General features: G+C 37.5%; 1 protein-coding gene across 1 annotated transcript; it reads right to left on the bottom strand.

The window, feature by feature from the left end:
• Nucleotides 1–15: 15 nt before the first annotated feature.
• On the bottom strand, nt 16–20,747 carry slc47a1 (solute carrier family 47 member 1). Its single transcript, XM_079586551.1, has 18 exons — nt 20,499–20,747; nt 18,746–18,923; nt 13,478–13,579; nt 12,900–12,968; nt 12,481–12,629; nt 10,240–10,282; nt 9,902–9,946; nt 9,705–9,802; nt 9,486–9,583; nt 7,426–7,539; nt 7,015–7,082; nt 6,776–6,884; nt 3,909–3,984; nt 3,626–3,695; nt 3,223–3,355; nt 2,038–2,132; nt 1,766–1,939; nt 16–1,667 (listed from the first exon to the last, which is right to left on the bottom strand). Exons 2-18 carry the CDS (start codon nt 18,914–18,916, stop codon nt 1,368–1,370), a joined length of 1,914 nt encoding a protein of 637 aa, XP_079442677.1. The 5' UTR covers nt 18,917–18,923; nt 20,499–20,747; the 3' UTR covers nt 16–1,367.
• Nucleotides 20,748–22,333: the final 1,586 nt, after the last annotated feature.

Genomic DNA, 22,333 nt, shown 5'->3' with positions numbered 1-22,333 from the left:
TATTTCCATGTCTTTGCCACAAAATTACATTTTATTAGGTACGGAAAGCACATACTCTTTCTCCCACTCTCTCTCCCACTTAAACACACACACATAGACACACACTCACACAGAAACGTGTTGTCAGCGCTGCTCTGACGATTTCATCAGTAAAATAGTTGAACAACTTTGACAACAATGACATTTCTCACTAGCGAGGTAATAACGCCGCTGTTCTTGGAGCAGATAAACTTACAGTTTCACTATTAGTAGTGACGAACTGCCAAACTGTTAAGAGACACACAGACTGAGGTAATTCACACATGCTATCTCTCTCTCTTTCTCATAACTGTTTTAATAACTGAATTTCTCTGCTATCAGTGGCTCAAGCCTGAGTAACTACTTCTGAAATTACGTTTTGGAATTAGCAAATGAGGCTTGGGATTAAATGCGCAAGAAATTAGTCCAACACACAAGAGCGTTTTAAGGACAAAAACCTGACAAATATCTTGAAGTACATCATCTAAAACAATGTTTTGAGGTGCGGTAACCGTAGTATAAGCAGAATAATTGATTTTGGGCAGTTGAATTATTGAAAATGAATGCATTTCATGCAGGTGTAAAAATCTATCCGCTTCGGGTCGTGCAGCATTACCAGCTCGGGTGTGCATTATTTTTCTAATAATTCAACGGCCCGTCATCAATTATTTCTTTACATATATTGCTCCCCTGCATGAATGAATGTGGTTCAAGGACATCATCTCAGAGCAAATGGACAAATTAATATATACACATCAACGCAGCCGGAGTATGGATATGATGTGACATGCACGGGCGATTGTGTATTTGCACATTATTGTTTTCTTTTTTTTAATCAAAAATTGCATAGTGTAGCTTTAAATGCTTGCCTACAATAAATTTGTAAAGAATGTTTTCAATAGTATTTCACTTTGTGCTTTACTTTGATATGATAAATACATTAACAAGGAAAACTACAACCTTATAATCTGCATCATATAACCATATATATATAAAAAACTGTTTAAAATGTAAAATCTTTTCACTAAGAAATGAAATAATATATACTGCACATTAAGTACTGCTCTTCTCAGTAGTCTTATTCAGCTGTATTTTGGCCTAGACAGTTGGGCTGGAGACTGTCCCAGAAAATTTGTCCATATTGTACATTTAGAGAAATCCCCTTCTGTAAGCCTACGAGCTGGCAGAGATGTTTTTTTTTTTTCTCTTAAATAATACTGACAAATATCATTTTGCCGGTATTGGCTGATTCGCTTATGCCCTCCTTTTATAGATTGGATGGATTGACCGGTCGCGGTCCCAACCTTTTTTTTTTTTTTTTTATTGGGGCCTTGGTAAGATGGATCAAGTTAGAGTGAGCTTGCTGTGGTGTTGAGGAAGGTGTTAAGGGTGGAAAAAATCTTGGAATCCATTGTTAGGTTGCTCTGACTTTCCGGAAGAGGACAAGCTACATGCACAGCGATTCCAGCTATCAGGATGAGGACGGTGGTCAACAGTGTGAGTCCCCGTCTAAGCACAAGCTGGTTCGTAGAGAGCAAGACTTTAGGTCGAGCTTCTCCAGATTCACTCTCCATCACTGGTTTACCCTGCTCCTGGGTACTAACTTGTACATAGCCAGCCGCTTCAGAGCTATTACTTGTTAGCTGGGCCTAAAGTAGCAAAATAATTAAATAAATAAAAGTTATCACCACAGGTATTTGAGAATAGTTTTATATTTCAGGACAGACGTCATCAATGTAGAAATTACTTTGTTTCCAGTTATGTCATCCCAAGGTTCAGGTATACTTGCTGAAGCTCCAAAATCAGGTGTTTGCTCCGCGCTGTCCTGCCCTTCAGAAACTATGAAGGTGACTGACTGTCCTATGGACGGCGCCTTTTGGACACACACTACTTTTGCATGTTTGCCTGCACGTTTCAGGGCCTAAGGAAGATTTTAGTCAACATTATCAAACACTTTCAACAGCACTTCCAGGATGGCAGCTTGGCTTGACCATGTGAGTTTGATTTGTCATGTCCCACCTGCTCTGTTGCTTTCTTCCAGTCGAGCTTGAAGATGAGAGTGGTGAAGAAACAGGTTTGAATTATGACACAAATCAAGAGGCCAAGCCACAGACCTGAATGAGTGGGAAATGAGAATGAGAATGTGCTTCAGGCTTAGAACAGGTAACAAATGCAACCTGAATTTTATTACAAGGCTGGATTGAAGAGAAAATTATTATGACCAGAGATCTGAATCTGCATTAAAGGGTTAATTCACCCAAAAATAAAAAACAAATCTGTCATCAATTACTTAATTACCTATAATTAAAAATATCTACAGTTCTTTTTAGAAGATTAACAAAAGTCTTATGGATTTTTAACAAAATGAGGGTGAGGAATTTGTCAAAATGTTTATTTAAAAATCTTTAAAAAATCACAAGTTTAGATGCGCTTAATACATTTGAAATGAGTTTTATAGAAAAACATAAATTGATTACTTTATTATAATTATTACAAAATGGGTTTTGATGGGTTTGTTAGATTAATATCTTCAGTGCATATACAGTATAATGTTTAGAAGTTTGGGGTCGGTAAGAATTTTTAAATGTTTTTGAAAGAAGTCTTTTTGCCAAAGCTGCATTTATTTGACCTAAAATACATTAAAAACAATAATATTACAATTTAAAATAACTGCTTTCTATTTAAATATATTTTAAAATTGTAATTTATGCCTGTGATGGTAAAAGCTTAATTTATAGCATCATTACTCTAGTCACATGATCCTTTAGAAATCATTTAATATGCTGATTTGAGCTAAAGAAACATTTGAACAGTGACACAAATCAAGGGAATGTTGTAATTGATCATAATAGTGTTGTATTATTATCAAAATTAGGGTTGTCGCATATATCAATAAAATTAAAGATCTTTAATGGCTTGACATTAGTTTTTTCATTCATATTTTCAACATCTTTGTTGAATCCTGGAACAACATTTCAATCAACCAATCAGATTTAAGGGACAAGTTTACAGATTATGTCAAGTTTAGACAATCAGTGTTATTCATCTATCATTTCACTTTGATTTTAGGGATAACTTATGGGTAGGGTTAGGTTTAGGGGTAGGGATATGGTTAGGACTAAATGTTGTTCCTGGATCAACAAAATAATGTTGACCAAGGAGCGCATCTAACTCGGCAAAATCAGGACATGAGAAAAGGTGTACCAAGTATCCTGAGCTCGGCTAGAAACATCAATGATATTCCCACTGGTAACCCAATGCAGTAGTAACAGATCAAGTTGGACAGTGCTGCTATCTTCTGCTTTCCAGCGCCCAGAAGAATCCCTGAAGACACACACTAAAACACAAAAACACAACACAATCAGTCTGTCTTACAGATATGAACCAGACACTTCACAGTAATCAGTGAATTACGTCTTTTCACAGAACCAGGTTTCATTCCCTGTAAACTGATAGTCTAATTGTGACATTATCACTACAGTAGAGTCATATAATGATGAAAGAAAACTATCATTATGCATTAGAAGAGATAGCATAATGCCACCAATGATTCATTTGTGCTGCCATCCTTTAAACGAATGCAAATGTTAAAACGTTTCAAACCTACCACAAGAGCATCAAAAAACTGCAGGAAGACGTACAGGGTGAGAGTTTCCGAGACAATCTTGACTATGCTCCTGTTAGATTAAATCAAGAAGTGAGAACTGCAAAACAATAGAAGAAACACTTCACTCTAATCGCTCTATTAGCAGTGTTTTTATTTGTTATTTCTGAAGCAGAAAATGAGATCATGATACCATATAATATCACATGATAAATCCATAATAATCTCTGTTTTATCATAATCCAATACATGTGTATACAGTTTGCTACAATGGAAAAAAACCTACTCATCAGAGGTAAAGATGTAGCCCACTACTGACTTTGAGCAACCCATCCCGATTCCCTGTAAAACAGCCAAAACTCCTGCAATGCAAAGGTTTAAATGATATTTTCTTCTAGATACCTATTATATGTTCACCATGAAATCAAACTTAATTATTTTTTTATGGAATATTGCCGTTTTTATTTTGATTTATCCTTGCACGCTTTATTTTTGTAAAAGTTAATGTGTACTTGTAATCTCCCTTCCTTTTTTTATTGACATCTGTATGACACCCAGTGTTTAGAAAAGTAATAGGTTACAGATTACAAGTTACACTGTTTATAATGCAATAAGTAGTGTAATTATTTAAATGACAATACTTTATTAAAGTACTATAACTGATTACATATGAATACTCTTCTAAATCTCTAATGAATGTTTTCAACTGTAAAAGGAACACGCCGACTTTTTGGGACTTTAGCTTATTCACCGTATCCCCCAGAGTTAGATAAGTCCATACATACCCTTTTCATCTCCGTGCGTACCGTAACTCTGTCTGACACACCCACCGCTAGCCTAGCTTAGCACAAAGACTGGAGGTAAACGGCTCCAGCTAGCATACTGCTCCAAATAAGTGACAAAGTAGCGCCAACATTTTCCTATTTACATGTTGTGATTTGTATAGTCACAGCGTGTACAAATAACAAGGTCACATGAGACACAGCCATCTTCTAACCGTATACATACTGGGAACTATATTCTCAGAAGGCGAAGCACTGCTACTTCTGCGGAGTGATTTGATCGCAACACCAGAGAAGCCCCGTGGTGAAGAGCAGAGAGTTCGCTCAGAGTGTTGCGCTAATCACTCCGCAGAAGTAGCAGTGCTTCGCCTTCTGAGAATATAGTTCCTCCAGTCTTTGTGCTAAGCTAGGCTAGCGGTGGGTGCGTCAGACAGAGTTACTGCACGCACGGAGATGAAAAGGGTATGTGGACTTATCTAACTCTAGGAGGATACGATGAATAAGCTAAAGTCCCAAAACGTCGGCGTGTTCCTTTAATCATTTTCAAACATTCAAACCAGGCAGGGTTAACCTTACAGTAATAGTCAATACTGATGTTAGACTTTCAAAATCCTTCATTAGGCCTACTTGAATTAAGATTCTACTAATTTAATTATTGCAGCCATCACAAAATCAGACTTTAGCACCTCTTTTTACTTCTTTCTGAGGTTAAAACAGATTTAAAATCATAACAAGCAATGGCTTAATAGCTATGAAACTGTTTTTGAAATCAACTCTTTGCACAGCTATGACAGGAAACAATGGCATCTAACAATGCCTTGGGGAAACCAATTAAGCATATAAACCCAAATAGGAACTTGAATAGATGTCTTTAGCTAGCTAACAGACTAGCTGATTTGTAATGAATGAATGGAGATGAACATGTTTAAACTACTGGACATGCACCAAGCAATACAGAGCTAAAATCTGCCTTGAATACACATGGTGTGGCAGGCGGGAGTAAGCAATGCCTTTCCTGCTTTATTTAATGACTGCTAACAGTTAACTATAGGCTAAGTTTCATACCTACAGATGCTTCCTCAGGTTTGACATTGAAACCTTCAATGTCGATAGCATTTTAATTGTTGAAAAATATATTTTGCACTGAACTGTTATATTTGCGCCATTTTCTGATTTCTGGATGAAATTATTTTTACAATGCATTTTTATTAGAATAGCATTGCTTAGAAGGCCTTTAAATGGCAGGAGATACCATGCACATCAAAAACAGACAAAGCAACAAATTAATATTTTTCTGAAATGTAGTCCCCTGTAATCGTTAACAAAGTAACTGTAATTTAATTACACATTTTTTATCAGTAACTGTAATGGATTTCAGTTACTTTTTTCTAATTAAATTATGTAACGCCATTACATGTAGCTAGTTACTTCCCAACACTGGTGACACCTGTGTGAAAAATCACTGCCACCAGTTGCGTAATGTCACCATGACATCAAAATTCCCCTCAATCTTGCTCTCTCTTCTCTAGTGAAGTGTTTACACGTGTGAAGGCGGGACAACCTGTCACTCACATGAGATTGACCAATAGCAAACCGCAACCAAACAAACATCCAATCAATTCCCAATTGACAAAATCAGGGGATTTTCGAAAAGCTGTTTTACTCGGATATGCCTCACAACTTTTATAGGAATACTTATAAGCCATATATTTATCATCAACTCTTTCCCCACCAACATTTAGTTTTTTTAAAAGTTGCCAGCAGCCACTGCCAGCATTTTTTATCCTTTTCACAAAATTTTCATGGCCTCCAGAATATTTTGAAAAAACAGACCCTCTGATTTAAAAACAAACGAATAATAATAAATAAAATAATCTACATTTGAATGTGATGTGGGCAAGTTATATTAAAAAAGCCACATTTTGAGCAAAAAGATCGCGTTTTTGTCAAAGACCATGTCTGGATCGGATTCAGAACGATGATCAAATCATAGATGGATTGGATCACGTCCATCAACACACCCAAAGCTTCACAGTCCTGTAGCTCGTCCTGGGTCGACATTTCATTCATTAGTCAGTTTATATACTGTTTAATGTTGATGATCGTGTTACTTTATATATGCATATGCTTGTGCTATCGCTTGTTTCTGCTTCTTCGCCCGTGTTTTTTTTTTTTCAGGAGATATAGTACTCTTTTAAGAAGATGTGTAATAGCGCCCCCTACCGAAAAACAGTGACAACATGGAAATCCGGAAATTTCCGTCAATGGCAGGGAAGCGCTGTCTCATAAATGACGGAAATTTCTTTCAATGTCGGGGAATGAGTTTAGCTTAATTTTAAGCACTATGTGGGTATTTCCATAGTCTACTAACCGGAGATCAAGAGAGTCACTTTACTGGTGATCAGGGCCCTGTTAGTGTCTCCAGCTCCCAGCGCGTTTCCCACACGCACACAAGCGGCTGCATGCACACCTAATGGAAACTAAACATGAAATATGTTTATTAAAACATGCAAATATTCACACTAACAATAAATACATGATTTGTGTCGCCTTTTGGCAGTAATGTCTGAAAGTCTATTGTGAGCTTAACGCTACACAACACTGTCTTACCATGTAAGTAATGGCCCCCACCTCCAGCAACACATGTTGAGCACCAAGATCCACCTCCCCGAGCATTCCTGACAATGAATAAGAAGAGCGATGGATGTTATTTAATTATGTGTGAAATGAGAGTGTTCTTCTCTGATTGTGGCATTGCACTGAAACATACAGTAGTTAGGCAATTTATGTAAGCCATCAAACATTTGTGCACTGTACTTCCACCTGGGATCTTGTATCAGTGCAATAACAAAATAGTAATTAACAAAGCATTAATTGTCAGGGATTTAACATGATTGCAGTGGCACTTCAGGTTGAAGACCAATAGAAATATTTTCTGTTAGATAAATTGGCAAATACTCATTTAATTTAATCAGAAACACAAGACAACGCATACTCAAACTTCCTCACACATCTACACACCTGCAAGAAAACCTCCGATCTCATAGACCCACCACTCAAAACAGAGCATGAGCGTGCTGGGAATGGCCAGTCTCATGTAAGAGCCCCACTCCTGCAGTGATGCTTTAGACCAGCCTACAGGGGGCGACAGAGACAAACACATGCACACACAATCACTGCATACAGAACACCACACATCTCTTGTAATTATTGGTTGACTTGCAATGCAAAATAATTGTGTTTGTGTATTCATGTATGTGGAAGAACTTGTCACAATTCGACAAAACCTGTCTACTTTATTTTGTAACGCAGAAGCAAGCCATTTACTGTGAATTTGTGTGAGGCTTCCGATTTATTAGCCACTACAAGTAAATGATGAATAACTATTTGCGCTACAAACCAATGTGTTTATGATTGCAATAATAAAGTAAAATAATAAATACCAGTTTACAATGTCAATGTCAAGCATCACAAACTGTTTTTGTACAGCTAAAATAACTGGACGTGGCTGACCCCGGAAGCCTGACACATTCAAGTTACAAATGGCCACAAACGCTCTTAAAGGGGACCTACTGTGCTTTTGTACATTTTTAACTTTCTTTAGTGTGTAATGTTGCATGAACGGAGTCTTCAAAGTTACAAAGCAAAAAGTCCACTCAAAGGGAGTTATTCTCTATATCAGTGCACACCGTTTCTGAACTCCCTGAAACGCCTCGATTGGAGTTTTCCTGCGGGAACAAACACGTCGCAATATTCCTCATTTAAATAACTTACTCCCAAGGTATATGCAAAAAAAAAAAAAAGCTTCATAAAGGAACAAAGTATTTTATTTCACTGGGAAAATGCCAACTGGTGTCTATAAGGAGCAGGAATTCACATTGAAACAGATTAAATTGCTGACAGGAGAGTCTCTGTGCTGTCTGTTGCTAGTAGGACTTCCAGTGCTGGAAGTCAATCCCAAAAATACTTGATTGTTCGATTCTGAGATGCTGACAATTGAGAGTAATTTGAACCTGTGGTGATGATTTCATTTGGGAAATCGACTCTGAAGGGCCTATAGCCTGGGCACAAGACGCATCAAAATGTGGCCATTAACAGGTGTGGGAAAGTTTGATTTATCTCAATAACTATTTTGTTAATCAAAAAGATAGATTTGTTCACTGATTCATTTGTTGACTGTTATTGTAGTTACACCAGTAGATGGCAACAAGTGTGTGGTAAGCATTACATTGTAAGCATTGTATGGGAGCATTGCAAGAATATTAATTTGTTGCAAGTCATACATGCGTAAAAAGTCATGATTAACGCGATTTGTATCGTTCAAAAAATAGGTAAGTCAAGTTAAAAGAACATTATTACACGGCTCCGTGGAATACTTGCTAATTTTCTAATAAAACATTAAAACTCAGTCAAATACATTTTTTGTGGGTCTCAAACAAGGGACTCAAGAACAACCATCACAAAACAAAACAAAAAACAGTAAGAATTAAGAATTGAGGATACTTAAACTTATGAACGGGGTAATTTTTATAAATTCAACTATTTTTTGTCTTGTGAATAATAAATATATAAATAAATAATAACTACAGGTATATGTAATATTATAAAGTTGACTTGAATTGATATGTACACATCTTTTATGTAAAATACCCTATATTTAGGACAGTACTAAATAAATAAAAATTATATGCATTTTGTATGAATGCATTTGTATGTATGGTCACTTTGAATTATTCATTATTATTTTGTTAAAATTATTCACATTTTCACAGATTCTGCCATGGGTGTGTAAACTTTTGAGCAGCACTGTATATTCAGTGATGCATCGCTGTCAGCACTTGCATTGGTAGTCGCCGCATACATTGACTTTCATTTGCATACATTGGAACTCTGCTAACTGCATTACTAGCCATCTCTCTCGCTCACGGTCAAGAATCAATTTGTCACTGCAAATCAATGTCGAATGTGAACGCCCCTAAGGAGTGATAATTATAGATGACTTAATGTAATCATTTTAGAAGTCAATGACCCCATAATGGCATAAAAGTGTTTGTGTGTGCGGCTTTCCATATATTCCTCACCATCCCATGTCTTCACATGCAGCTTTTTCCAGCGTATGTACGCATACAGCAGGAGGCAGATGGAGATCTGTGAGAAACTGTTGGCTACAGCAGAGCCCCTGCAGAAACACACACACACACACACACCTGCTTATCCTAAAGATCATTTATTCCCTGGCTCTTCAGTGTATTTATTATTGTTATTATTATTAAATTTAGTAGCCTATTAATCATACATACTTCACTCCCAGCTTCATTGAGTGAAGAAGGATGTAGTTTGTTGCTACATTTAAAATGTTGGCAGCAACTGCAGTGTACATCTGGGGCAGGATGATGCCCTAAAACATGACAATACATTATCTCTTCAGTTTTCATCTCTTTTGCTCATCTATTCAAGCTGTCTAATGCAACATCTTGAGCTTACTGAGAGCTTGTACCTGGTTTTGCAGATAAGACACCTGAAGATGGTGCAGAAACATGGCCTAGGAAATTAAAGGAAGATATCGGTGCTGTCAGCAGAAGGAAAGCTTGTGACAACTGACTGTATAAATGTGGTTACACTCTTTAAATATTACATGTGTTGAACTGAAAATAATAGACAATTTGACAGGAAACACACTGGTCACCAAAAAAAAAAGTGTCGTGAAGAGAGAGCAGCATGATTTGGAGAAAGCGCCAGGAAACATTTGAACTTATACTCTAGAAAACAAGGCCAGCACCGAGATTAAAGCGCAACCACTGAATGTTTTTTGTAAAAACATGTTGTTATACTTACAGGAACAGCAGGGAGGAAAGCCATAACATACAGCTGTGCAATCCTGAAATAAGGATGAATATTGAGCACAGTCTTTGAACAGTGTGATACCCAAAAACAGGATAATTGACACTCCATAAATAGTTACAATTTGGTGTCATATTTATGGTGTCCTATTTATGTCCTAATTATTATTGTTTTGTGAGAACATTTAAAAAGATATTTTCAAACTTAAAATATAATAAGCTATTGAATAAAAATTATAATCAAGTACTTTACATGTGTTTTAGTGTGTTAGTCAACACATCAAAATAAGAGATTATTTAAAGATTATTAAAACAACGTGTTAAAAGGGAGTTAACTAGTTACTGTAACTGAGGTTCAGGAGCGGGGCCATGCCTCAACCAATCACCTGACTTCTCAAAACGTATTATATTCTTCCTTTTCTTATATTATATTATTATATTAAAATGCAAACTTTTGAAAACTGGTTTCAAGGTGCACGTTTTTGAACCCTTATTTTGTTGGTTATTTTTCTAGACTAGTATGCTTAGCTGTTTCGTTGTGGTGTTTTTTCTCTATGTTCCCGAGATCCAATTCCTTTTGTTTTCAAGTCCAGGCTGCACGTAAAGTCCACGTTCAATACAATTAGGTGCACTTTTATTGACATATTGGATAAACTATTATCTAACTTTAAATTAATTCAGAGATGCATGCACACATGTAGATCAAAATTGACAATAAAAAAATAAAAATTATGTATATGTATATATGATTTATCTGTGTGTAACCGGTCCTGCTTGACTCGTTTTGATTCGAACCAGCATCTCGGACGCTAAACACTGCAGTCTCTAGCACGCATCTTGAGGCCAGGGGAGTGGGGTTTACATGCACAGTACTTACTAGCTTGCTGCCGTTTCACTCACCACCTTAAACCTCACTCCCATCCAGGTCACGGCACCAAATGTAACCAGTCTTACTAAACCCTTGCTATTCTGGCATGGGAGACGGGCGCACTAACAAGGACGCTGATGACCACAGCCTCTTGTTAAATGTATGTATTAAGTAGAATTCACACAAAATTGTTCATTTATACCTGATGTAGCTGCTTGATTGAAATGAGTACTTTACCCTTTAGTTGTTGTGATGTCATGAGCCAACTTAATTTCCTGTTCTGTCTCCTCCTCTTCCCTTTTGCATTGTATCTTAATGGGAGAGGTAGGTTTCATTTGGTTTCTGATAATCTTATTTAATCTTTATTGTAATCATTGCTTTTATGTCTATAGTTTCATTCCAATTTATGTGTATACTGTTATTTTACTTCCCTGTGTGATTTAGTAATTTTACCCTTTTTGAGTTATATTATTGTCTTCTGCTAAATATGTGGAAATGAGAGGACATGGTGACAAGTGCACATCATATATATTTTATAGAGAACGTTACTTCACTCAACGAGGCTGCTAATCTGTTCTTTTGTATCAGGTATGTTTTTCTGTTTCATAACTGTCGACTGAGACCAGAGATTGCGGTCGTTAGCCTCCTTGTTAGCGTGCCCGCCTCCCACCCCCGCGAGACCCCGGTTCGGATCTCGAACAAAGCGGGTCGAGAAGAACCGAATACATTTGGTGCCGTGACCCGGATGGGAGTGAGATTTAGGGGGGTGAGTGTAAAGAGCTGTGCATGTAAACCTCACTCACCTGATCTCAAGAAGCACTGCGTCCGACTGACGCTAGAGGCTGCGGTCTTTAGCCTCCTTGTTACACACATGAGATCACAGCAATAGCAAACCACAACCATCCAATCAATTCCCAATGGAAAAAAATCAAGTTCTGCCCTACAATTTTTCTTGTTCAGGAAGTCGTTTTACGCAGATATACGTAAGCAAATTTATTGAATGCTGATTTAAAATGTATAAGATTTTAAAAAATAGGCAATCAGTAAAATTTCATTTCATGAAAGCATTTTGGGGAAAAAATGACTGTTGTCAGTATTTGGTGAACTTTTGAAAAAAATTTAAAAGACTTTTATCCCCAGATTTTTTGCTAAATAAATACATTCTTTATTCATCTCAGAAGTTTTAGTTCCCTCGTTATTTCAACTACTGATTTTTTAAGCGTGGAAACTGCTTATTTTGTTCTTTTGGCACACAATTTTGCTTTTCCTACAGAACGTATCTCATCTACATGGAAAAAAAGATTTTACATCGGTTACAATTACCCTACTAAAAGTTCTGATCTAATAATCTGACTGGATTAGTCTGACCTGGCCACCTCCGGCTCTTGCTTCATGGTGAGGAGTATTGACTCAGCGTTGATGAGTATAGCCCAGCATGGCAGGCAGAAGAGTAAGAGGATGAGTATGCTTCTCTGGAGAATTTCCCCCACACGCTTAAGGTTCTTACTGCCAAATGTCTGGACATGGACAACAGATCATTAGTACATATATGGACTCATTACTTTAAGTAGGAATTAAGTTAGTTGATGTTGATGTTGGTTGAGTTGTCTTTCAGATGTTTTTTGTAACAGAGGGAGATATTGATAAATCTCCAGCTAAAACTGGGTTTTGGGGTGGGGGGTATTATACAAACACAATAAACAATGTGTTTTTTTTAGCTAGTTGGCAAGACAACATACATAATTACTTCAAACATCAAGGTCAAGGTCATCATGAGTTAAGACTACCTGAGAGACGAGTGTGTCACATGCAAGGGCCAGACCGCATCCGGTGGCTGTTGTGGTCACATTAACAGTCTGAGAGAGACAAATAATGCTTTAGCAGTGCAATCACTGAACACAGTCTCCTTATCTCTCACTACTTCCTTCTTGGAGATACAGGCAATGGATTTCCGATCAGATCTTCAAGAGCACTTCTTGAAATGGGTCTTAGTTGACAAAACACAGACATGACAAGATACTGAGGCTTTAGATTTTTCATAGAGGTCATTGATGTCAGAACGATTTCATTACTTTTAATAAAGTTATATATTTTAATATCAGAGATGTAATAAGTGGACGGAATGTCTTAAAGTAGATCTAACCTTTAACTTGTGATGTGGCATTTATATTTTTATAACTAATTTACCTCTAAAGGATGGATTTAGTACCTTTAGGTACAATAAGGTACTAATATATATGCAACCCTTAGAAAAAGGACAAAAGTGTACCTTTGAAAGTACTGTCCCAGTGAAGCTGTTGTAACCCTAACGGTAATTTTTTTTGCAGATTTTTTTTCTGACAGCAATAGACAGTGGATGCATTACCGCAGAAGCCAGGGCATATCCAGCCAATTCAGCATTTCCTAGATGACCACAGAATATTGTGATGACGAATGGCAGTAGAAAGTTTAAGATCCTGGAGACGAGCTGCCGAAAATGAAAATTCAGAGATCAACAGAGAACTCAAGCATACAAATAAACCACACAGAAATCAGTCTGCAGCCCAAAGATTGTTGGACTATTTGAACTCCAGATTACGTCCAGCAAAACAACTTTATAGAAAGTCATGATGTTTACGTTTATAATCTTCATGCCCGATAGTCGCATTTACAGTTTAGAGATTGGTGCCCTTAAAATATATGTGAATATACTGCAAAATATAATGTGATATATTACATAATACATTTCCATATGTTAAACTAGTGCTTATATATTTCAATATACTGCAATATATGCATTGACCATGTATGACTATATATTATTTATATATAATACATATAAAATATTTAAAAATGAAGACAAAAATAGCATTACATGTACAATTCACAAAGTTGTATCCTTTATGGTGTACATTATGGTGCATATTGCACACACATCACATGTGCCTATATAAATGTGAATGTATGCACACATATACACTATATTGCCAAAAGTATTGGGACACCCCTTGAATTCAGGTGTTCCAGTCTCTTCCATGGCCACAGTTATATAAAATCAAGCACCTAGGCATGCACACTGCTTATACAAACATTTGTGAAAGAATGGGTCGCTCTCAGGAGCTCAGCGTTCAAGCGTGGTACCGTGATAGGTTGCCACCTGTGCAATAAGCCCATTCGTGAAATGTTCTCATTACTAAATATTCCACGGTCAACTGTTAGCACTATTATAACAAAGTGGAAGCTATTGGGAACAACAGCAACTCAGCTACGAAGTGGTAGGCCATATAAAATCACAGCGCAAGGGTCAGCGCATGCTGAGGCGCACATTCGCAGAAGTCGGCAACTTTCAGCAGAGTCAATAGCTACAGACCTCCAAACTTTGTGTAGCCTTCAGATTATCTCAAGAACAGTGCATAGAGAGCTTCATGGATTGGGTTTCCATGGCCGAGCAGCTGCATCCAAGCCGTATATCACCAAGTGCAATGCAAAGTGTCGGATGCAGTGATGTAAAGCACGCCGCCACTGGACTCTAGATCAGTGGAGACGTGTTCCCTGGAGTGATAAATCACGCTTCTCTGTCTGGCAATCCGATGGTCTGGGTTTGCCGGTTGCCAGGAGAACGGCAATTGCCTGACTGCATTGTGCCAAGTGTAAAGTTTGGTGGCATGGAGACTATGGTGCGGGGTTGTTTTTCAGGGATTGGGCTTGGCCCCTTAGTTCCAGTGAAAGGAACTCTTAATGCTTCAGCATACCAAGACATTTTGGACAATTTCATGCTCCCAACTTTGTGGGAACAGTTTGGGGACGGCCCCTTCCTGTTCCAACATGACTGCGCACCAGTGTACAAAGCAAGGTCCATAAAGACATGGATGAGCGAGTTTAGTGTGGAGGAACTTCACTGGCCTGCACGCATCCTCACCTTAACCCCGATAGAGCACCTTTGGGATGAATAAGAGCGGAGACTGCGAGCCAGACCTTCTCGTCTAACATCAGTGCCTGACCTCACAAATGTGCTTCTAGAAGAATGGTTAAAAATTCCCATAAACACACTCCTAAACCTTGTGAAAAGCTGAGTTGAAGCTGTTATAGCTGCAAAGGGTGGTAATACCAAAAATGAAACCCTACGGATTAAGAATAGGATGTCATTCAAGTTCATGTGCATGTAAAGGCAGATGTCCCAAAACTTCTGGCAATATGACATATGTACACACACATTGACGGAATGAGTTACAACAGATTTCAAGTTCCCATCATGTTTTGCTTCTGACTAGCAAATGATAAAATTAAGTGTTATTTCATGTGTTTTGCTCAATATTAATATAGGGGGAGATCTCTTACTGTTTTGTTTATTTTGGAATTTAAAAGGTTTTCTGGTATGTGTGGGTTTTTGGGGTTACCATTGTGCTGAAGAGTAGAGCCTATTAAGCACCATCAAGACTATATGTAACTTAAGAAGTAATGGTTGTGTACTCCTCAACACAGTCTCTTGGCTAAATACTTTATAACAGGTGTGATTGTGCTATTATCACGGTAGCCCGAGTACATTGAAAATAATCGGTATTGAACAAATACCAAAGTCAATAAGAGGAGGAGATAGAGTTAATAGGCTCTTACAGAGAGAGTCTTTTTGGATATATACACTGAAAGCAACTACATTTCCGGGCTTGAATGGAGAATTAGACTTTTTGCCTTTTTTGTAAAAAACTGTTTTTTGTTTTTTTTGTTTTTTTGATTTATACACTATATGATTTTTGAATTTAGATATATGTATTTAGAATTCTTAAAAAAGATAATATTGGTAAAATTATTATCAGTTTTTTTTTTGTTTTTTTTGTGGGTTGCGCTGTGTATCTATATGATTTACACACTGTATGATTTTTGATTTATGTATTTATAAAAAAAAGAAGCTATGCTATGTTTACAATGGTGTTTGGAGCATTTTGATTTGCATACTTTAGTGGCATTTATGATATTGCTGTAGTTTTTTTTTTTTTTTTTTTTTTTTGCATCGTATGATTTATATAAAGTTTAATTGTTTAATTTCAATTTACGTAATTTGATTTCTGAAAAAATGTTATGTATACAATATAGTTTGGCGCATTTTGATCTGCATACTTTATTGGTAATTTGGATATTAGAACAGAATTTTTTTTTTTTTCCTCTCTTCTATAGGTCTATTTAGGCCAATTGTCTTGATTGTCTCGTTACACCGAGTGACCAGGTGTTTTTAATTTGATTGATTAACTGTTGTTAAAAACAAACCTGAAATGCTGTTGGTTACACACCCTGACGAAGGCATGTAGCCGCAACGCGTAGGTGGATCTGTCACCATTTTTAATGTTTAGAGCCATTCATCAATAAAGGCTTTTTAACTTTTTTTCACATATTTCGAGTGCCTTGGAGTTCCTAATTTAACTAACTAGATTCTATATCCCATCCAAAGAGCACCGAGATTTTTACACCCTGAAGCAGCACTTCTATTTGCATCCTTTGCTCAGGTGTGATTGTGCTCTTGTTAACTAGCTTGAAAATATAAAACATTTATAATGTAAATAATAAAAAAATAAAAATATATATTTTACATTATATATTTCTCTATATATGTGTTTATGCTGCATGAGTAAATATATCTGCAATATATTACACATGCATCTGATCACATATACATCTATCTATAATGAAGTATATTACTGAATATAAAATTACATGTATCATGATCTATTAGTAAATATATTGTCACATATTTTTTCAATATATGAAAAGCGTAAATTCCTTATGTATTATTCAACATATTGTAATATATTAACACAATATAATATTCTGTATATTTTCAAATATACTGTTTAACCGTTTAATATACTGATCATTCATAAATAGGGAAATATATTTTCTTTTCATAAGGGTGATGATAATATATTTTACATATACACTCACCAGCCACTTTTATTAGGTACACCTTGCTAGGTTTGACCCCATTTTGTCTTCAGAACTGCCTTAATTATTTGTGGCGTACTGTAGATTTAACAAGGTGCAGGAAACATTCCTCAGAGATTTTGGCCCATATTGACATGATAGAATCACACACTTGCTGCAGATTTGTTGGCTGCACATCCATGATTGCGAATCTCCTGTTCCACCACAACCCAAAGATGCTCTATTGGATTGAGTTACCCTGGTGGAAGTAGTCATCAGAAGATGGGTACACTGTGGTCATAAAGGGATGGACATGGTCAGCAACAATACTCATGTAGGCTGTGGCTTTTAAAAGATGCTCACTTGTTACAAAGAGGCCCAAAGTGTGTGAAGGAAATCTCCCACAATCCACTGCACCATAAGCACCAGCCCGAACCGTTGAGACAAGGCAGGATGGATCCATGATTTATGTTGTTTATGCCAAATTATGACCCTACCATCTGAATGTCGTAGCAGAAATCAAGGCTCATCAGACCAGGCAAAGTTTTCCATCTTTTTTTGTTCAATTTTGGTGATCATGTGTGACTTGTAGCTTCAATTTCCTGTTCTCATCAGACAGGAGTGTGTGTTCTGCTGCTGTAGCCCATCCACTTCAAGGTTCGACATGTTGTGTGTTCAGAGATGCTCCTCTGCAGACCTCGGTTGTAACAAGTGGTTATTTGAGTTACTATTGTCTTTCTTTCAGCTCGAACCAGTCTGGCCACTCTCCTATGACCTCTGGCATCAATAAGGTGTTTCACTCACAGAAATGAAAGCTCTAGCATAAGTTCTGCCAGGAAGACTCGATTGTTACGTGACTTATTACCTTCACATCTAACCAATCTTGTTCTAATACTTGTAGTATAAAAGATCGGTACTTACACATGTCTGAGTTCGCAGATGCTGACGCCAACGTTCACCTCCATCCTCCCCACCACCACCAGGATGGTCCCTGCCCATACCTCCCTGGGGGTCGGCTGCGCCCCTGCCTCCGTCTTCAGGCAGGAGATGTCGATTCCGTTACCCTCTGATTGCGTGCTACGACCGGGGCCTACGCCAAAGAATCTCATAACATAATGCTTGCTTGTCTGTTACTAAATTAATGCTTTGTTCCGTAATTTTTCCTCCCGAGTCTTTCTGGTAGAACTGCCACTCACTGGATATTTTCTCATTTTCTGACCATTCTCTGTGTGAACACATGGTTGTGCGTGAAAATCCCAGTAAATCATCGGCCCATGTCATGTTCAAAGTCACTTAAATCACCTTTCTTCCAAATTCTGATGCTCAGTTTGAACTTCAGCAGGTCATCTTGACCATGTCTACATGCCTAAATGCATTGAGTTGCTGCCATGTGATTGGCTGATTAGATATTTGTGTTAATGCGCAGTTGAACAGGTGTACCTTACAAAGTGGCTGGTGAGTGTATCAATAGAGGTACCATTGCTCCCGCATCATGATCATTTTTTCAATTCATCATGAGAATTATTTTTCAATCCACAGATGCCTAACCAAGATATATTCCCAATATAAACAGAATTCATACCGCAGGAATTCCATGCGACAGTCAGATAAACACTGTTCACGACTATAAAACAGGAGCCATCATTCACATCGTCACCAATCATACAATTACTATCTCCAAGTCAAGACTAACTTAAAAGTGAGCTGAAGCACTGAGTATTGGAGCAGAGAGAGGACTCACCAGGGGCCCGGTCAGGAGCAGGACTTGGTAGAGCTCCTCTCTGTAGGCCAGGGGAACCCATCGACGCACACAGCTGCAGCGGAACAGTTTAGAGCTGGGTGCTGTTGCCTCGGTGATTTGTTCATTGCTTGCCAGGGGGCCACAAGCCTCAGGCATCCCAGCTTTATCCATTCAGCCGCTGAGTGCAAGAAAATAAGAGAAGAGGGTGAGGAAAGAGCGAGACAGAGAGAATAATAGGAGCGATATTGGAATGAGACCGCTTCTCTCCAGCAGCGATTTGTCATAAAATGTTGTTATCAGTCCATGGAGGCAGAAACAATCAAATCAAATTGTGCTGGGACACTGATTAAGTAACCTGCAGCCTTCAGTCGCAGAGAGGCAGGTCACAAGCAAGCTCTTTATAATTCCCTGTATGGAGTACAGCAGCTCTGAGGGGGGCTGTAAGGGGCGGGTTAGCCCTTCGTACTTCTTAAACTCAGCGGTAATCTTATCAGGAATGCCTCTGTAAATAACAGATTGCTTGCCTTTGAGGAACACATAGAGCGCTTGCTTTCTAAGTTGTTCGTTTTATTTAAAAAAAATCTAATTGCTTACACTCAATTTCTTGAAACTCTATCAAAATCACATCACATAACACACACAACATGCAAAACAAAAGACATCTCTTGCAAAATTGTGTTTTTGCATAGTAACTTTAGACACAAACTTCAAATGATTAGCCGCATACACGCCAAACTGCACACAGACGTGAACAATGTAACAATATCTTGTGTCTTTTACCTGTTCAGTTACAGGAGTTTGTCACACATACATGCACAAATACATTGTATATACAGTACTGATTAATTTTACACAGTTGTGGAACTGAACTGGATGTATACTGAACTGACTTGAGCTAAATAATGACACTACTGGCTTGTTAGAACTGCTTTACAGCGAAATTGAATTTGTTACTATTATGAAGCTGCTGCAAAACAATCTATATTGTATTTTTTATATATACACACACTGAATATGCATAAAAGCCAAGTCAGAAAGTCACATTTATTTCTAAATATACATACATAAATACATACATACATACATACATACATACATACATACATACATAAATACATACATACATAGGCTACATACATAGGCTACATACATACATACATACATACATACATACATACATACATACATACATACATACATACACACATACTGTATATATTACATATATATTTACACTATAAAATTAAATTCAAGGGGGTAAAAAAAATTGTATTTATTTCTCAAAACACTTTAGGTCATCAGTTAGGTCATCAGAAAATGTATGTGGCATTTAAATGGCAGTGTTTCCAAATGAAACAAAAAAGCTGTTAGTTTTGAATGATGTGTGTAATGTAGAGAACTGTGTTTAGAGTTTTGCAAAAAGTTAGTTTTGCAATAGCAAGCTGAGTGTAAAGCACATAAGCTTGTAGCTTGTACTGCTTGGTCCCAATATTAAAACACATTTTCTTGCCATCAGCACCTAAAACTGCAAAGTTTGCATAGGGGCTAGAAAAGTGGAACTTGAGGCTCACTCAGTGAAACATTTAACTTGTGTACCGAATCTAGGTTTCACTGAGTGAGCCTCAAGTTCCACTTTTCTAGCCCCTATGCAAACTTTGCAGTTTTAGGTGCTGATGGCAAGAAAATGTGTTTTAATATTCGCCATACTGATCTCAATCATTCAACAGCTAAATATCTCTAATTGGCACATTACCCTTTGGTAGCTTGCCATGGATCTCCAGCGGCAGATCACACACAACCTTTGGTCATTAATGTGTCTGCTCGGTTACACATTGACGTCTTCCCTCAGTCAACATCACAGGTCTTACACAACCAGCGCTGATCCCGTGTGTGTGTGTGTGTGTGCGTGCGTGTGTGTGTGTGTGTGTGTGTGTGTGTGTGTGTGTGTGTGTGTGTGTGTGTGTGTGTGTGTGTGTGTGTGTGTGTGTGTGTGTGTGTGTGTGTGTGTGTGTGTGTGTGTGTGTGTGTGTGTGTGTGTGTGTGTGTGTGTTCAAATATTAGTCAAGTCATTTATTTATATAGCGCTTTTTACTATACAGATTATATCAAACCAGCTTCACAGTGATAACATGAAAGTACAACAGTTTGTTTCTAGAAGAAAAGTGCGTCATCGTCCACCTTAAGTAAGGCAGATCAATAATATTGTTTAATATTAAATGTCCCCAACTAAGTAAACCAAGAACCAAGGCAACAGTGGCAAGGAACCAAAACTCCATCGGGTGACAGAATGGAGAAAAAAACCTTGGGAGAAACCAGGCTCAGTCGGGGGCTGTTCTCCTCTGGCCAAAGAACGAACAGTGTATGATTATTGCAACTACATTTGGGGTTCAGCAAATATAAAACTCTAATAAGAAATAAAACTGTCTTCAAAATAAATGAAATCTTTTTTCTTCTTCTTTTTTTAATAAGCACAAAAATGTGTTCAAATATTGTTGGAACTACAGTTTAGTACAGTCCCTAAAGTAACATGGTGGTGGGGAAAAAACATGAGAAGGGAAGTGTGCGAGCGAACGCAAAACCATGGCTCCTGCATGTTTACAGTCTTACATGTAAAAATGTTCAGAAAGTATTCGTCAGCATAATTCATGCAATGTACAGTGTGTGTGCACTTATCGATGGGTAGCAAACTGGAACAACCTTTAGCCTTTATTTTGCAAGACATCCATGTCTTATCAGATGCAGTAAGAAATGCTGAAGACTGAAAGGAGGAATGGGAGGGGAATAGAAGGAATGAAGCTATGCACTATCATGCAATAAAACTTTATTGAAAAGAGTTTGTCTTCTCTCACACATGCGTGCAATTAACAAATGTACGTACACATCTCTGTTCAACCATAAGTGAATTTTATGATGAAGAGACAAAGGTTCATTGGCAATGACTGATTACTGTAAGTTATGATTTTTCTGTTGAGTGGAGCAGGCGAGCAGCATCCACATCTCCAGGACCTTCCTTCACTGGTGACAGACACGTAACGATAGTGTCTGTGAAATTAAAACACTCTTAAAACATCTCAATACAGCCAGTCGCAAAAGCTCTCCATTAAATTTAACAACAAGCAAGCTAGTCTGGTGTTGACGTAAAATAGCATTGTGTAATGTCGGAAATGCCCCCAAAATGAATAAAAATGCCCCCAAAATTCAATATATGAATTGCCCATGTAAGAGTTAATGTATTTTGTGTTTTACAACATAATATAGTTAAGCAATATCACATGAGATGCACATAGATGCGCAGGGAGTTCTCGCCCAGAACAGAACCATACCGCCAATCCAACTGTATCGAATTGCCGATCGTATTTGACGATAGTGGTCCTGACAGAAGTGTAATTAATTAAAATATGATCAATAATATGTAACTACTTTTTATAAATAATTATAAAAGGGGTTCCCTTTTTTTACTTGAGCACCTGGGGGCGCATTGCAGTAAGATCCTAACTTTAGAATCCGATCTTATCAGTTTGGTATTTCAGTTAGGACCTCACTTAGGACAAAATCTATTACAAAATGACATTTCTTAAGTGCATAATT

The sequence above is a fragment of the Phoxinus phoxinus genome (genome assembly GCF_949152265.1).
Source record: "Phoxinus phoxinus genome assembly, chromosome: 17".
Lineage (NCBI taxonomy): Eukaryota > Metazoa > Chordata > Actinopteri > Cypriniformes > Leuciscidae > Phoxinus > Phoxinus phoxinus.
This window is presented reverse-complemented; position numbering and strand designations above follow the sequence as displayed.